General features: G+C 46.6%; 1 protein-coding gene across 1 annotated transcript; it reads right to left on the minus strand.

Moving 5' to 3' along the window:
- Positions 1 to 2,070: 2,070 nt before the first annotated feature.
- On the minus strand, positions 2,071 to 3,853 carry LOC144139211 (chymotrypsin-elastase inhibitor ixodidin-like). The gene is made up of 2 exons (XM_077671631.1): positions 3,653 to 3,853; positions 2,071 to 2,308 (listed from the first exon to the last, which is right to left on the minus strand). The coding sequence occupies exons 1-2, from the start codon at positions 3,720 to 3,722 to the stop codon at positions 2,094 to 2,096; spliced, it is 285 nt and encodes a 94-aa protein (XP_077527757.1). The 5' UTR covers positions 3,723 to 3,853; the 3' UTR covers positions 2,071 to 2,093.
- Positions 3,854 to 16,141: the final 12,288 nt, after the last annotated feature.

Raw genomic sequence — 16,141 nt, forward strand, 5'->3', positions numbered from 1 at the left:
ACAACACTAGGCATATTTGGGAAAAAAACATTTAATTGATACTAGCAGTGTTCTTTAACTTCAAAAAACACGTGGGATTGATTTTTCCCCAGTAAATTAAAAACTCGTTAAAAACAAAATTCTAACCAGAAAATACAATAAGGGCTCTCGCTAAAACTTCAGGCGGCACCCCAACCTCAACAATAACAAAAAGGTCCCAACCGATGGTGTGCGAGCAGTGCAAACGCGGCAAAATTGAATTGACTTGAGCAAACCTCTACCCTGTTTATTGTAGTAACACGATGCAGCAACACTAATGTAAAGTGAAAAGTAAACGGACGTAATGACTTCCGCGCAGGGGAAGAAAGAAAAATTCAGTTCAATCAATCAATCAATCAATCAATCAATCAATCAATCAATCAATCAATCAATCAATCAATCAATCAATCAATCAATCAATCAATCAATCAATCAATCAATCAATCAATCAATCAATCAATCAACCAACCAATCAATCAATCAATCAATCAATCAATCAATCAATCAATCAATCAATCAATCAATCAATCAATCAATCAATCAATCAATCAATCAATCAGGAGCACGAAAATTTGGAAGAAGCTGGTCAGACGCGATCGTCTGCAGAATTTGCACCAGCACTATATTTTGCGTTCCCTTTGCGACCTGCTTCATTGGAAGCACAGATCCAAGTTGTCTTCAAACCCCGAATCCTTACTCCCGCCCTACCGCCTCTCTTTCTAAATGGGCATAGACCTTTCCCCTCTAATAAAAGTATTCCTCCTCTTCATCCTTCTTGCCAAGACGCAGAAACAGTACCTTTCTTAGGACGCTACATCTTCCTTCGTTGCTCCTTGTCATAGACAGAATTAAAATTCAAGCAAAAAAATCACGGGCCACTCCACTGTCTGAAGGTAGATAAACAGCGAAGCTTTTTAGCTGACGCCATAGAGGTGCCACAGTATTTAGGTGAACGGTATGGGCACATTTCATTTCTCTTGAGGGTTGACGGCGATCATCCCTGAGGAAGACACAGGCACACACACACACACACACACACACACACACACACACACACACACACACACACACACACACACACACACGCACGCACACGCACACGCACACGCACACACACACACTTTTATTTTGGCCCTATTGATCGTAAAAATGGTGTTTACTGATATGATCTACCCAAAATGCATATCCACAAGCTTGAGGTATAATTCATGTTTTAATCTTGCAATCTTGCAACTAATATCTAAGTGACAAAATGTACAACCTTGGAGTCCAAATCATGTTTGGAACGACGTGCAAGTTTGGTGGTGACCACGTGCCAATAGCAAACGACGTTCGTTTTCCTTCAAAGGCGCGTGCAGCCTCTGGAGTTTTTGAGCAATAACAATTTTGATAAGAACAATTATATAAGCTTCGCTTAAAAGAAGCCTACAGGACCGCACAGGCCGCCGCTCTCCCCGCATACCCGGGCACAGAACGCCTAGCGCAACGAAATTGCTCGGGTCCTTTAGAGCAAAAAGATAGCCCAACTTTGAAAGGGTAACGCACACCACGTTGCTTCAGTCATCGGTCGTCACCTCCCCCTCCCCCTGATCCAGTCGTAAATAAAGTCTCTCTCTCTCTCTCTCTCTCTCTCTCTCTCTCTCTCTCTCTCTCTCTCTCTCTCTCTCTCTCTCTCTCTCTCTCTCTCGGGAGTTGCAGGAGGAGTTTATGTGCCCCGAGGAGAGTTCACAACAAACCACCCCTGCCCAGTAATGGTACTCACTCAATGGCGGTTGTGACATTCAATGCTCCCTTGGCGCCCCACGTCCTATGATGACGTTGTCAAAAGAAAGCATCTAGTAAGCTATTCTGCAGCCTGAGCAGGCATGTTGTCCCAGGTACGCGACGCACACACAAGGACAGTCACTGGTCTTTGTCTGTTCTTCACTGTGTCTTCGTTTCTGTTGCGCTGGTTTTACTCAAGATACGCTATGTTAGGTTATACGTAAGACCGTTTAGAAAGGAAGGACAGGAGACGAACTATAGCAACCAGAGCCAGTTTATTCGTTCCTTGCACTCCTCGATGGAAGCGGCGTCTAGGAGCACAGCGCCAGGGGAACGCAGCGCTTGGCCCTGTTCCGGAAGAAGCCATCCTCGCAGAAGCAACTGGTGCGGCAGTCGGCGGTGCAGTGGGTGGGAGGCCCCGGAGAGGCGCAGGTCCGCTCGCCGCAAGTGCTGCTCTGACAGTACTTCAGGACCTCCCCCGGACCGCACCTAGACCCATTGGGCAATCCCCGAACGGGCACGACGGCTGCGCGCAGCAAGGGACAACGGCAAGGTGGAAAAGGGTGGTGCAGGAGCGGATTAGACACTAATGCAGCTTTCCATTTTATCGCAGTTCTTCCGTGATTAACCACGCGGAGAATGTTCCACAGTTTAACATAGCTCGATATGTGCAGTGCGTGTTTAGGAGGCGATTCTTAGAAGTTCCTGGGTGATTGAAGGCTAACGGGCGTAACTGCATGCACAACAACATTTGGTGGCGAATTACATTTCGGCTGGCGTACCCGCAAATTTTCCCGTCATTTTTTCGCGGGGCTACCATGGTTGCCAGACCAGGACTGTCCTCCCCTTTACGGACTGCCTTTACGGGCCCCATACGTTTGTAGTACCGCCCGTAGGGGTGAAGCGAAAAAAAAAAAAAAAAAGAATGAACCTGGCCCGAGCCCGCAGCGCGAGCGCGGGCTCGGGCCAGGTTCATTCGAGCGTTTGTAACCAGAGCGGGCTGACAGATCTGAGGCCTTTACGGGCCCCAATACGTTTGTAGTACCCGCGAATGTATGATGCGAGCTAATCAACAGAGGGCACTCCTGGTCTGGCAACCATGGGAGCCCCGCGAAAAAACGGCGGGAAAATTTGCGGGTACGCCAGCCGAAATGCTACCGAAAACTGATGCTCTTGGACGTGCTCCAGTGTACTGGTGAGAACACCAAAAACAAGTTTGCTAGTGACTGTCGAGTGGGCCTCATTGTGGCTATATTGTGGCTCTACCACGCACATTACCGCATCCGTGCCTGCAATTCCCTCTCGGGTAAAGAGAGTAGCTGGTTAAATATTAGCTCCGCCTGGAGGACATTCATGCGCGCGCCAGTCGTCAGCCTCGGTGCAAAGGCTCTGTGCCTTTTGTAATTCCAAATGCTTCAAAAGCCCAAGTTTTAGACCCAAACGCAATGAAATTACACGTTAGGTGAATTCATAATATTAAGCAACAGTCAGCAGGATAAATGTTGCATTTATGCTGCAGCATTTTAACGTTGTATCCCTCGGAAATGGAGGTGCGTCCGTCATCACATCTGTGCATGTCAATCACATTTAGAGCAGCGCACGCGTCGACATTGCCGGAGATGCGAAATACTCTGACAGGTCCCCAGAGGATGGTCCATAGCTCATCAACTTTCATGAACTTAATTCGACGTTACTTGACATACTTATTCAATTCCAATACTTATTAGGCCGTGACGACAGATTTTTCAGTTTGTGTGACCCGTATACACCATTAGCGCACGCTTATATAGCATCCCCACAACAGGCCATCAGTTTTGTACACCTCTACGGCATGAATACAACTAACACTCTAAGGTCCGTTGGAGCCTACCTTGAGCATCACACAGGACTGCAGCCGCTAGTAAGACGGCGGCGGCAACGGTGAGAACTTGAACCTTCATAATGACGACGGCCGGTGTCTAGATTCCTCGAGGACGCAAAGAAAGCCGTTTCCAACACGCTGCGGCATCGCTTATATAACGCTGTTTTGCAGGAAAAGACGGTCGTCACGTGGGGTGAACCTACTTTTCAGCATTCCCAATTAAAACCCTCTCCTTCCGACGAGAGCGATAGCGAGGATTTGAATCGCCATCTTACCGGGCACTTAAGAGATCGAAACGCCATCTTTCGGCGTCCATAACTTATGGACGCCGAAAGGCGGCGTTTCGATATCTTCTGCTTCCTGGAACTTTCGAGCAGTATGATACTGCTTGAAGGTTCCAGGAAGCAGAAGATACTGTTTTGGGCAGTTGTTAAACGGCGTTTCGTAACTAAAACAAAAGCGCCTTCCTAAGCAGTACCGGTTCCCCTGATATCCAACCTGATTCACGGGCATTCAACAGGGATGCGTAGCAGACGACGGCATATGGTCCGGTTGTCTGCTCTCCTCAAGGTTGTTGCTCCGTCGAGGGAATGGCCGCGTAAAGCATAAAGATCAGTTGAGATTGGGAGTGAAAGTCGAAAGGAGAACAAACAACGAATATTTAGAAGAAAAAAAAAACGTTTCAGCGCCCTCCATCAGTTTGCGTTAAACCATTAAGGTAATCTCCATCAGCGTGGTGCACTGAATATGGATTAAGCGTCCGGCAGCAGGGCTGTTACGTGTGGATTCTCGTTTTTGATTTTGTCTGCTTCTACAGAACCCTTTAATACCTTCATAGATACTGTACGATACGAAGAGAAATAAAGCAGTCAACAGGAATGATTTAACAATTCTTGAGCTCACAAGCACCTGAGCGCCGCGATGAGCTCGTACACACAACCGTTCTCTTTCTCTGTTTACTATACACAAATAGATGCAAGCACGAAGCACACCTTACGACGACTTGACGAGACGGGGAAAGAGATATAACTGTGAACAAGGCGGGTCTGCAAGTGAACAAATTCTTAGTAGGTTACTCAATTGAACAAATAGCTTACAAGAACTTGCTTCCATAGTGCTCAAAAACTTTCAGCAGCCGCATAATTCGTCTGTTTTGTTCATTCGTATTTTTAGACAAAGGCAAAAAGGGGCATTTTTGGGAACAAATTTTGCTTAGTAGCTGAACTTTTCGACGGATCGTATACGTTGTTCAGGTGAACACAAGAAAGCGGTTTGGCTAGCTGTTTCGAGGCATTTTCGTGCTCAAAATCTGAGCTAGTGTGCCGTACGGCCCACCTTTTTTCGAAGGTTTGGGTGAAGGAGGGTGTGGTGAGGGTGATGCTAAAGAGTACGGGGCATTCGCGGCGAGTTCGTCGGGAAATCGTCGGCAAGGTGGCCGAGATTGAAAGCAAAATGGAGCATCGCCGACAGCTGTGCCCTTTACTATTTTGGGTCCTTGTTCAATCACGTCAAAACCCCTGACAATTTCCAGGCGAGCTCCAAAGTGTCAAAAAATTATGGCAATTGCTGGACCACTGGCATACACAGCTACATTCGACTTTTCGAGCAAGCTCCGCTTACCACCCCTCGCGTGATATCGGCTCCACATCCCCACTGGCAGATATACTCGCTAACTGTAAAGTAAAGTAACGTAAAGTAAAGTAAAGTAAAGTAAAGTAAAGTAAAGTAAAGTAAAGTAAAGTAAAGTAAAGTAAAGTAAAGTAAAGTAAAGTAAAATGAAGTAAAGTAAAGTAAAGTAAAAAATAAAAGTTCCTAGTCCCCTTTGATGCGGGGCAGGCTTTAATTAGCGCCACACGAACAAGTATCAGTTTACAGTTTGTTCGCCGCACTTTTACCCGGTTGGTGGTCTCGCTTCCCAATCCGTTCCGAGATGTAGGGTCGGCGGCGAAGTCAGATGAGTTCAGCGAAGACTGAGGCACTGTGTTGCGAGTATTTTCGCTGGTCTAATCGGCACTGCAGTATCTGGGGCTTGCGGCAGCTCATCGCTGGCTATCTGCTGCGTCGCAACTGTTACACAAGGAACTAAAAGATGGCGCCATGTAGCGAAGCCGAGTGCGTAGACGGCAGTACCCAAAGGTCAACCCACGGTGTAAGAGCCCCAACCAAACCACCGGCTGGAACAGCCCCCGACACGCGGCCCCACGAATTTCCTCTGAGCAGACGACTTTGAACAGACGACGCATCGGGTTCCGTCCGCACCCTGGCCGTCAGTCTACTTTCACTGCATACACTAAGCTTTTTTACAGCATTTTCGGCCGAAAAGGGCGTAAAAATCTTGTCTCATGACACGCACCTTTAAAAGGTGTCTTGATTAAAAAAGAGTGTGAGGATGAAAATAAGGGTTCGGGCAGCCCAGCTACGCGGGACAATGTGGCTCGGCTGAGCGCGAAGCACGACATATATGGACACATCCAGCACGCGCTAGGCACACTTAGACCACAAATGAATCGAACCCGCCGCGGTGGCTCAGTGGCTATGGCGTTGCGCTGCTGCGCACGAGGTCGCGGGCTCGATTCCCGGCCTATTTTCTGATGTAGGCGAAAAGCAAAAACGCCCGTGTGTGCAAGATTTCGGCGCACATAAAAGATCCCCAGGTGGTCAGAATTAACCCGGAGCCCTCCACTACGGCGCGCCTCATCGCCTGCGTTGCGTCGGCGCGTTAAACCCTACAATCAATCAATCAATCAACCAATCAACCAATCAACCAATCAACCAATCAATCAATCAACCAATCAATCAATCAATCAATCAATCAATCAATCAATCAATCAATCAATCAATCAATCAATCAATCAATCAATCAATCAATCACAAATGAATCGATGCACGGGGAGAGCGAGTACAGTAATCCCTCGTTTACTCGAACTCCTGAAACCCGCTGAAAATTTCGAGACAAGCGTAGTTTCGAGTTAAGCGAAATGCCGAAAATTTGTGGCCAGGTCACCTAAATAAGACCTAATTCTGTAACAAAAGCTCCACTGCACTACATGGGACGCTTTCGCAATAAAGGCAACAATTCTCGCAGAAAAAAAACAAACGAATTTTTATCATTGCGGAAGAAAGAACAGCTTGATGCTCGCCTGTTTCGCGTTCGCATCTGGTCCCAAAAAAGCGTTCTCGAGCTGCTCAATGCATCGCGAGAATCATAGGTCAACACGGCTACATTCTATACCTTGTTGCCAAGGTGGCGCAGCATCTTAGTTGTTTCTGTCGTTGTAGGCACTTTTCGGGGCTCCTCTTCGTCCTCGTGATCAGCTGCATCGTACGCAGCTTCCTCAACGATGTAGGCGTCGGACTCGGACAGCATTCCGTTAACGGCCGGACATCGCCCTCGTACAGCGTAAATTTGCCTTTCACGACCGCGTTCAGCGAGTAGTGGGAGCTAAGCGTTAGCACGGAGACCTGATCAGGCGTTTGTATCGGACTTTGCCTTGCATCCTCTCTGCCAACATTTCGAGACATCACGCGCAGTCTCCCGAAAAAAAAAAAAAAAAGTTTCGAGATAAAGGGGGCAAAATACATGGCGCATATGGGAGGAAAATGCACGGAGAAAAAAAGTTGCGACTTCACCGATATTTCAAGATATTTGAGTTCTCCTTAACGAGGGATTACAGAAGATACTTACTTACCTTACAACTAAACCTGCTCTTTTTGCTTTTATAGCCGTTAGAGGACAGTCCTATAGCTCTGATACAGTCGGTGGGCTTGTCATTGAAATCAAATATTCTAGCGCGAATTTTGGAATTATGCATTTCACTGTGAGCATATACAAGTTAGCATGCGGACATGCAGAAGCTTCTTAATCGTGAAGCGTAGTTGTAAGAGTGCTGTAGTTATTATGTTCAATAGCTCATGTAATTTCATTACAACAGCAAAAACCTGTTACGCGTACGCCCTTTCAACACCGTCCAAGAAGGGTGTTCATTATTTCAATACCCTTTTTGTCACATGGGTGTAAAGCTACAAATTAGGGTGTTGGAACCGAAGAAAAAGGGTGTAAGAGGTCTCCCAATTTGGAGGTCTTTTCTACCCTTTTACAGGGGTGGACTTGAACACTTTCTACGAGCGGAGGGATGTTTTGTACCTCCTCATGGTGTTCAAAACAATATGAATTGGCAGAATTTATTAACAGCGGGGCTGTTTAACTATGAGCTTGGTTCGGTGGCGTTAGAAAAAAAAACACACAAAAAAACTGCGCCGCCTGTAAAGCGTGCACCACCGCAGATAGGGTATTGTAACAGTGAAGCCGGCTTTCGAGCCTGTTCGAGTGTAAGCACAAGGGGCATGTGCGCATGCGCATACCATTTTAACGGTGAAAGCCTTTTCTGGGCTATAGTGGTGCAAGGCTGGCGAAACAGCGGAGCTGGGGGTCGACGTATAGCCTGTTTCCCCCGGATCTGCTGTCAGTCTGGGGACCGTCCCGAACGGCCTTGTAAAATCCGGCTAAACTTCTCCTCACCCCTCAGCACTTAGATTAACCTAGCAAGAAAATCGCAAAACCTAACAAAACTTACCAAAGCCTAGCAAAACTTCGCAAAACCGGAAGAAGCTTTAAGACGGTTGCCACACAAAAAGTGTGTAAAGCTACAAATTAGGGTGTTGGAACCTAAAAAGGACGTGATGACTTCCCAACACCTTTGGTGGTAGTGATCAGCTTGAGGCGAAGATGGAACGATTCCTGGAGCCGGTATGACCGCCACACGAGTGTAGCGAGCAAGGTTTTTCCTAGAGGTAGAGTGAACTTATTCTAGTTCACTCTACCTAGAGGGGAAGGTGGGAAGGGGCAACGTACGTTACTTTGGTAATTGCGTGTCTACGGCGGCTTTTTCTTGCACGCAAGAGAGGTTGTGTCAGTCGTGGGCGAATATCTCTTCTTGCGCTTTTTTGCCGTTTCACGTCGGAGGCCATATGCTCCAAACCGCTGATCAGATCTTTAGGAAAAATGATTCAGAGTGCGCGCACAAGCCTCCCAGTACACGCACAGGCGTCAGAACACGCGCACAAATTTAGAGCACGTACGCGCACAGGATTCAGAGTACACGCACATGCTTCACAGTACGACAGGCTTCAGAGTGCGCGCACAGATATCTGCCTATTGCTTGCACAATAAAATCCATCGTAAGACAAAGCATTGCGCTATTTTCGATGCAGACTAGACTCAGAGGAAAGACTTCGTCTGTGTCTGTATTTATATTACAGTGTTCGTAACACCAGCCTCCCGTCATTGCTCACGTTGACATTATAACACAAGTTGGGGAGCCGAAATTAAAAAAAAAATATCTTTAAATCTTTTTAAATCTTCTTAAAAAATATTGTCCGCTTTTCTCCTCCCGCGGCTCAACGGCGTTCGCGTCTTCTAACTGGTCACCTTGCGGCGTCCTGTGCAAGCACTTTTAAACCGGATGGGTCGCCAATCAAGCCTTCTGGGCTTATGAAAGCTAATACGCCTTAGATATTTGGGATAGTAAACCGGAAACAAATTGTCAAGAGTGATGTTAAAGCCGCGCAAACGTTGTAGCCTAAGCGCTGTTCAAAAGGCCCGCTAAACACAAATCACATGACAGCCCTAGCCAATCACCGGCCAGAGTTGTGTCGCTTTGCTTGTGCCACCCTGTCAGGCCTCTCAAGCTTGGACGTTCCCTGTCTTCCCTATTCGCCCCGAGCGCGAACAGAGTCGGCCCCTGGCGGCGGCGGGACGAACCGCTCCTAGTGTGGATGGCGCTCTCGCGTCGTCTGCTTTTTCACGTTGCGTGCGGCGCAAGACGCGTGCTGCACACGACAAAACAACCAATATGTGTGCTCGTTTTGCAGTAAGCAATGACATAGTTACTTCTGCTTGCGCATTTCCTCTAGAAACGCAATAATCAGCGGCCGTTGAGGGTTAATGCGCTGGTTTAATTCCACGAAACATCTTCGCCGTTGTCACCGCTTGAGTGTGAACATTGCTTCCACACATTGCACTTTTTCTATTGCTGAGTACAGTCGTCTGCCGTTTCGGGAACGTCGAAGGGTGCTTTTTGAAGGTGGCGTGGTGATTATTTAAAGGATAAAAGTCTAGTACGCGAAACGGGTAAGAAGCGACAAGACCTGTGCATACGCGTGCAAATTCCACACCCTTGTAAAACTGCGCTGTGTCCTTATAGAAAGAAGAAACAAACAAAAACATTTACACTGCACACGACCCCTGAGCTATCGCCCATACAACACCGGACACGTATTTTACACCAGCAAGCGCCTGTGTGATCGTGTCCTTCCCGTATATTTCTAAAATCAATACCATTTTCGGACAGTCGTTGTTTACACTGAGGAGGAGGAATAAAATTTATTCAACTGTATCGAGTTGCTAATTTTACGTATTATTTAAAATACGTTTCTATGGATGCACAAGAGTATTTAGGGGGGATTTTTCGGTAAAATTAAGCAGTTGTGAGTTTGCGTCTGTCATGTGGGATTTCGTGTGTCATTTTCATATATATCATTTTCAAATCCGACATGAATCACCTTGTCCAGAAACGTGTCTCACTCAGCATAACCAAATGCCTAATATGGTCCCGTCTTAACCTCTTAAGGTGGACCTAAGTTTAAAGAAAGAGGAGAAAACGTGTAATATAATGCACGTTGTTGCCCATATGTGTGAGGGGTGTGTGCCTTGACTCGCTGATTTTTTTTTTTTTAATTTTTTCCCACAATGCTTGCTTTCAATACATTTTTGAAAAAGGCGAGCCACAATTCCTGGACAATCTCGGACCAAATGGTTTTCAAATTCAAATTAATTTTGAAAATACGTGTTAAAGTACTGCTTTTTCACCGCTACAGAACACAACGCCTAGTGTAGTTTCGATTGTAAGCAATACTGATAACCATAGTTTGGCTTTTCGCGTTACATGCGTTCTCTTCTCTCTGCTCTTGCAACGTTAACAGGACCCCCCCCCCCCCGCCCCCCTCTTCCCGAAAAAAAAAAGGAAATGCACAGAATTTCATTTTTAACCAATCCTCAAGAATTAAATGCCATGACAAAGGCGATATTCAGTTTACAAAACAAAATAGTTACCGGGAACCCGTTGCGCTGATTCGCAACGAGAAATAAAAAGGAAATGTTTTACTACATCTGCAACAGCGCAACTTCGATCATTTATTGCCATCTTTAGGGTTCGTAAGCGACCTTATACGCAAGAATGCAAACACATGTCGCTGTTGCAGGCACCTGTTAGATTTTAAAAGGAACGCAAATGGTCAACAGAGCAGCTGTAACAGAAAATTTGTGCTCACTGTGAGGTCCCAGAAGCTTGGTTTGCACACTGTAAACCTGCTTGTCACTTTGCTAAAACCTAGCTAAACATATATGAGATGTTGATTGTACTGCGTGCGTTGACAATTCAATTCGCAAGTTCACTTGCGACGAAAGCCGTAAATAGGTGATCTGAAACCGTTGTTCATCAAACCTTCCTTTAGAGTCGCTAAAATTTAATTTAAAAGACCCGTTAGAGCGGTTACATTTATATCTCTGCGCTGATCAAAATTCAGTAATTTTATGTTGCCTTTTGAACACACAAAAAATATCGTAAGCTCTTAGAAAGAATGTCGGGGCAGTTAAGTAGTGTTACCATTTCAGGGCATCCCACAAATGCAAGAATGCGTCATGCTACCAGTGAAAGCGATTGAGATTGCCGTTGTAAACTGAATTTCAGAGATCGAGGATTCCTAATTTGTTTCTATTTATGCTTTTATTGAAGGCTCAAAGCCATAGTCTGGAAAGATCGAGGTTGCTACGAGCCACAGCGTACAAGTTCATTGTCACAATTACGGCAATTCTGAGATTCCCGATGAGCCGTCGCTTTTTTTGGCGTAGTAATGAAAACTGACTGCCGCTTCCATGCTGTACATTGAACGTTGAGGAACCGAACTACAGCATACCACTCTTGTTTGCACCTTTCGTGCGCACATACTGCGAGAAAAAAGCACGAAGCGCGTCCACAGTGTGCATTCTTACGGGCCGCTCAGCGGAGCATCCACACTAGCAGCGCGACGGTGTCGCCACCTACATGTCGAGCTCGCGGCGAATAGGCGGCGTAAAAATCGACGCCCCAAGTGACCAACCTAAAGCGCTGTTTTCGACCATCAAGCCCACCAGACGGCGCAGGCAAAATGTTACTTTTGGTATAGAATACAAAACATTCATTCCGTGACTCAAAGAGCCCACATAGTTCGCTTACAATGTGTTATTTAAAAATACTATTAACAAGTTCCGCATCAAACATCCGTTGAGCAAAAATGTACGCAACTTTTTACGAACAGCCGACTGGTGCACCACCTCGTTTCTGAATTCGCAACCACAAAGCCGCCAATTCAAATTGAAACCGCTGCAACGGCCGACCGTTTCAATGTGCGCGGAGCACCGGTTTCGTGACTGTTATTGCTGTTATGTGCTTTTGCGTCCATCAGTTGTTGAGAGGACTGGCAAAACACGGGAATTGAGTGCTTGTGGAATGACAAATGTGGGAAATTCCGCATCGGAAGGCAGCTGTCGAGGCCAGAATATTCGATTCTTCCAACAGAAGGTGAGTGTTATGCACTCCGCTAGAAAGACGGTGCAAAGGAAACCGTTGTCGCCGTTAATACTTCATTTGTGCCCTACGTTCGAAATCTTAGCGCAAGTGAACGAGTTGTTATGGCAAAAAAAAAATGTTGTCACGAAAGCGACGTACAATTGCAGCGATCGAAATGAAATGATGTCCTGGCCTCTGTAAACTTGCGGATGTCAATAAACGATTTGTTCTCACTTGCTGCTCACTGTGGTCTGTGCCAGTCGAGGCCATCTGGTCACCTGGCGTAACATCACTTCACTAGCGCGGCGCAAGTAAACACGCGACCAGCGTGCCAGCCAGGAGCCAGCAGGAGCAGCCACGGCCGGACTCGACGCCCCTTTCGCGCGCGGGAGGAGGAGAGTCGAGTCCGGCCGTGGAGCAGCGAGCCGGCGGCCGCCGTGCGAGGGCAGCCATGTTATTAAGGAGCTCAAGCTGCCTGTGCAAAAAGCATCCGCCATGTTTACAAAGCCGTGTTTACAGCGCCATCAAGCGGGCGTACTGGGTAGTTCACGACGCCGCCACTACGCTTTTTCTGGCACTACAGGCAAAGCTAGACCTTTGCTTCTCTAAAATCCTCCCTGTTCTGTGACCCTGTTCTGTGGATTGTACCGCGGTTACCGCCGACGGTTTGTCTTCCGTCCTGCGGTTTTCGCTTGTGATTTTTACGCGGACGATGTGCCATCTTTGTGAACTACCACAATAACCAATTGGCGGCCTAGCGTCATAGTACAGCCTAGACGAGGTTCGAAACATCGGCTCTGCCGCGTTGCATAGGTACGCGTCCGTCACGCCCGCATTCGACAACACGAAACTGCCAAACAACACGTTCTGTTACGAGGTCATGATTAATAACGCCGCACAACAACTAATCACCACTGGCGGAGGCTGAAATGGCGCTGGATTTGTGGCGCAGCGGTTAGCGTATCTGTTTACAACTCGGGAAGTCAACGGTTCGAATCCCCCGTTCACACACAGCTACTTCGGGTTCCTGCAACTGGACTCGGGGTCGTTTTCCCGTGTGATAAATAATTGTCCGTTGGCAATAGTGGTGCCGCTCATGCATGTGGTTACCCAAGAGCCGACCAACGAACAGTAAGGTTCGTTTTGTTTTTGCTGTCAGGTATGGCCAAGGAAGTTTTGTATAACCTCCTTGGTAATGACAGCCTGCGTACAGGGCGAAAACGTTGCTCAGTGTTTTTCCCTCGCGAGGAAATGTATTTTGATTCTAAACTGCACCATAAACTCTGTAGGTGACTGTTTATAGCTACGTGTATATCATTCGTGTTTCCCGTGTGTTTGTGGCGCAACGGGTAGGGCTTCCATCTAGCGTACCGAGGGTCAGAAGTTCGAATCCTCCTTCACATGTGAGAAGCCTTGGTTCGCCACGCGGACTGAGTGCTTTGAACACTGTGATACATAAGCGTCTGTTCGAAGTAGTGGGGGTATGGTGCCAATTGCCTGCTCCCAAGAAAAGCAACAGAACATTCTTTTTCCTATTTGATTGAGTAAAGGGGCCACCATTTATTTATTCTTATTTAGTCAGCCCCAACAGCACAAACGCGTTTCCAGTGTTTTTTTTTTTTTTCTCTGATATCAGATGCAAAAATGTCACGTTCAGAAAAGGCTGGCAGTGACTGCGGCCAGGGCATCGCTCATCGATCGGCGGGGATCGAGGGTTCGGTGTCGGAACACTCGCTGAAATGTTCGGCGTGTGCGTCCCCCCACTTTTTTTCCGGCTTTTCTGGCCCATGCTGTTTACACACCACAGGAATAAATTAACAAGGAGCATCGGTTTGTAGACCGAAAATGGCTCTTCGGAGTCCTGTGGGCACCCACTCGTATTTGTGTGAACAAAACAACTGCCACTTCGACTAACGTTTGGGCCCACGTTAATTATTTTTTATTTTTGTACTAACGATAACACCCCTTAAAAGATATTCCTGGCTACGTCACTGGTCAATCCATATTTCTTTTGTTACCATATGAAAAATTAAGCACACGCTCAGTATATAATAAGCATGTCTTCTGATGCAAGAAAGGGTGCTGAGCACAAAAAACAGGCCTATGCTCCTACTCTAGCTCTTCCCCAAATGGATCAGTGTTATGTCATTTTAAAGTAGCACTTTTCAAGTAAAAAACAAATGCGTATTCCAGTCCCGAATTTGAGTCATCCAAATTGAATTTATCAAGTCCGCTCTCCACCAATTGGTCGTTAGAGCTGCTGATTTAGATATACAACAGACTCTGAAGGCAGCGATGACTTCTGATGGCTCTCCCATAGTTGACAGAGTCTAATGGTTGCGAGAATAAGCTTTCTGGAATGCAGGGAAGCAAATCAACCATGTTAATTATCTGGTTGTACTTGTAGCATCCACGAAGACCCGAGATAGCTGCTGCAGTGATTACGGCAGATCGTGAAAAGTACAATAAAACCAACTTACACTTCTGTGGATTCAGTAATGACAATGCGCATATCTGGACTTACCAGTACTACCTCGTTATGCCGAGAATATTGATTGATTGATTGTGCGGTTTAATGCGCCGACGCAACGCAGGCGATGAGGCGCGCCGTAGTGGAGGGCTCCGGATTAATTTTTACCACCTAGGGATCTTTAACGTGTGCCGAAATCTCGTGCACATGGGCGTTTTTTGCTTTTCGCCTCCATCAGAAAAGCGGCCGCCACGGCCGGGAATCGAACCCGCGGCCACGTGCTGAGCAGCGCAACGCCTTAGCCACTGAGCCACCGCGGCGGGTTTTATGCCGAGATTATAAATGTTTGCGACTTACCTCACTCAACAGTTTCATGTATCAAAGTTTTCAAGTGGTAGTGCAGTTGGAGGGGTGGTGCTACTTATATTACAGTACGAATTACTGACCAGAAAACTGGAATTTGCGAGACTGTGGCCTGCGGATCTTTACGTCTCTCCGAGCTTGGCTCAACGGAGTCGAATGCAAGACGTTTGCGAGTATTCAGCCCAGTGGCATTTCCCAGCAAACTGTGCTTGATAATCGATAACACTGTTTTTGTCACTTTTGATTCATGGTGCGGCATCTCTCGCTGCAGTCATTACAAGCTGGTACACTTGTAACCACATCCAGCAACACTTGAAACGTTACTAATGCTAACCACACCTTTTTTTTTTCTGACCAAACTGTGCAGATAACATTTCTCTTTGCCACTACGTACTTATCAAGACATTTCTTGCCACCAACGTTGCAATCTGCGTTTACCCATTTGTCTATGCCCTGTCAGGTTTTTTGAAGAATAAACCGTTGAAAGATGCATTCATGTCCAGTTAATGCGGTAATTATATATTTTTAGAACATCGTCAATACTTCTTTCACTCAGAGAACTGCGAGAATTGAATAAATTGATACATCACTTTGAAAAACAGTATTCTAATGTACACCCCCAAAAAGGAAGCACTCACCGCATAAACGACACTCTATTACTTGAGTAAGTTGGAAAATGATGTTGAGCAGACTAAGTGATGTTACCTAAGTCGCTGGTGGTGGCCAGTGCTCAGATAAGTTTTGGTGAGGGCCTAGATAAACTTTGGACATCCTGCACTCTCGGAGGCATGGAATGCGTACGTATAAAATCCAGGAACAGCCAGACTAAAATTGCTTGACATACTTTTCGATCAAAGGTCGATGCAATGCTCCCTCAACTTTGACAGCATTGCGACCTGCTGCATCCACACGTAAACCGTACTCCTCGCCGTGCTCAATGGCGACGACAGTGGTAAGTATATGCGCGTGTCGTTGCTTCTTGGAGGATTTAAAGTTCTGCACTCATCCTGCTCTGTTTCTGTCTCTTGTCTTCATTTAATCACGCAGCGTTTTTTTCTC

Source organism: Haemaphysalis longicornis, unplaced genomic scaffold, assembly GCF_048455015.1.
Source record: "Haemaphysalis longicornis isolate Haplotype H1 unplaced genomic scaffold, Haemaphysalis longicornis Haplotype H1 scaffold_5, whole genome shotgun sequence".
Classification (NCBI taxonomy): domain Eukaryota; kingdom Metazoa; phylum Arthropoda; class Arachnida; order Ixodida; family Ixodidae; genus Haemaphysalis; species Haemaphysalis longicornis.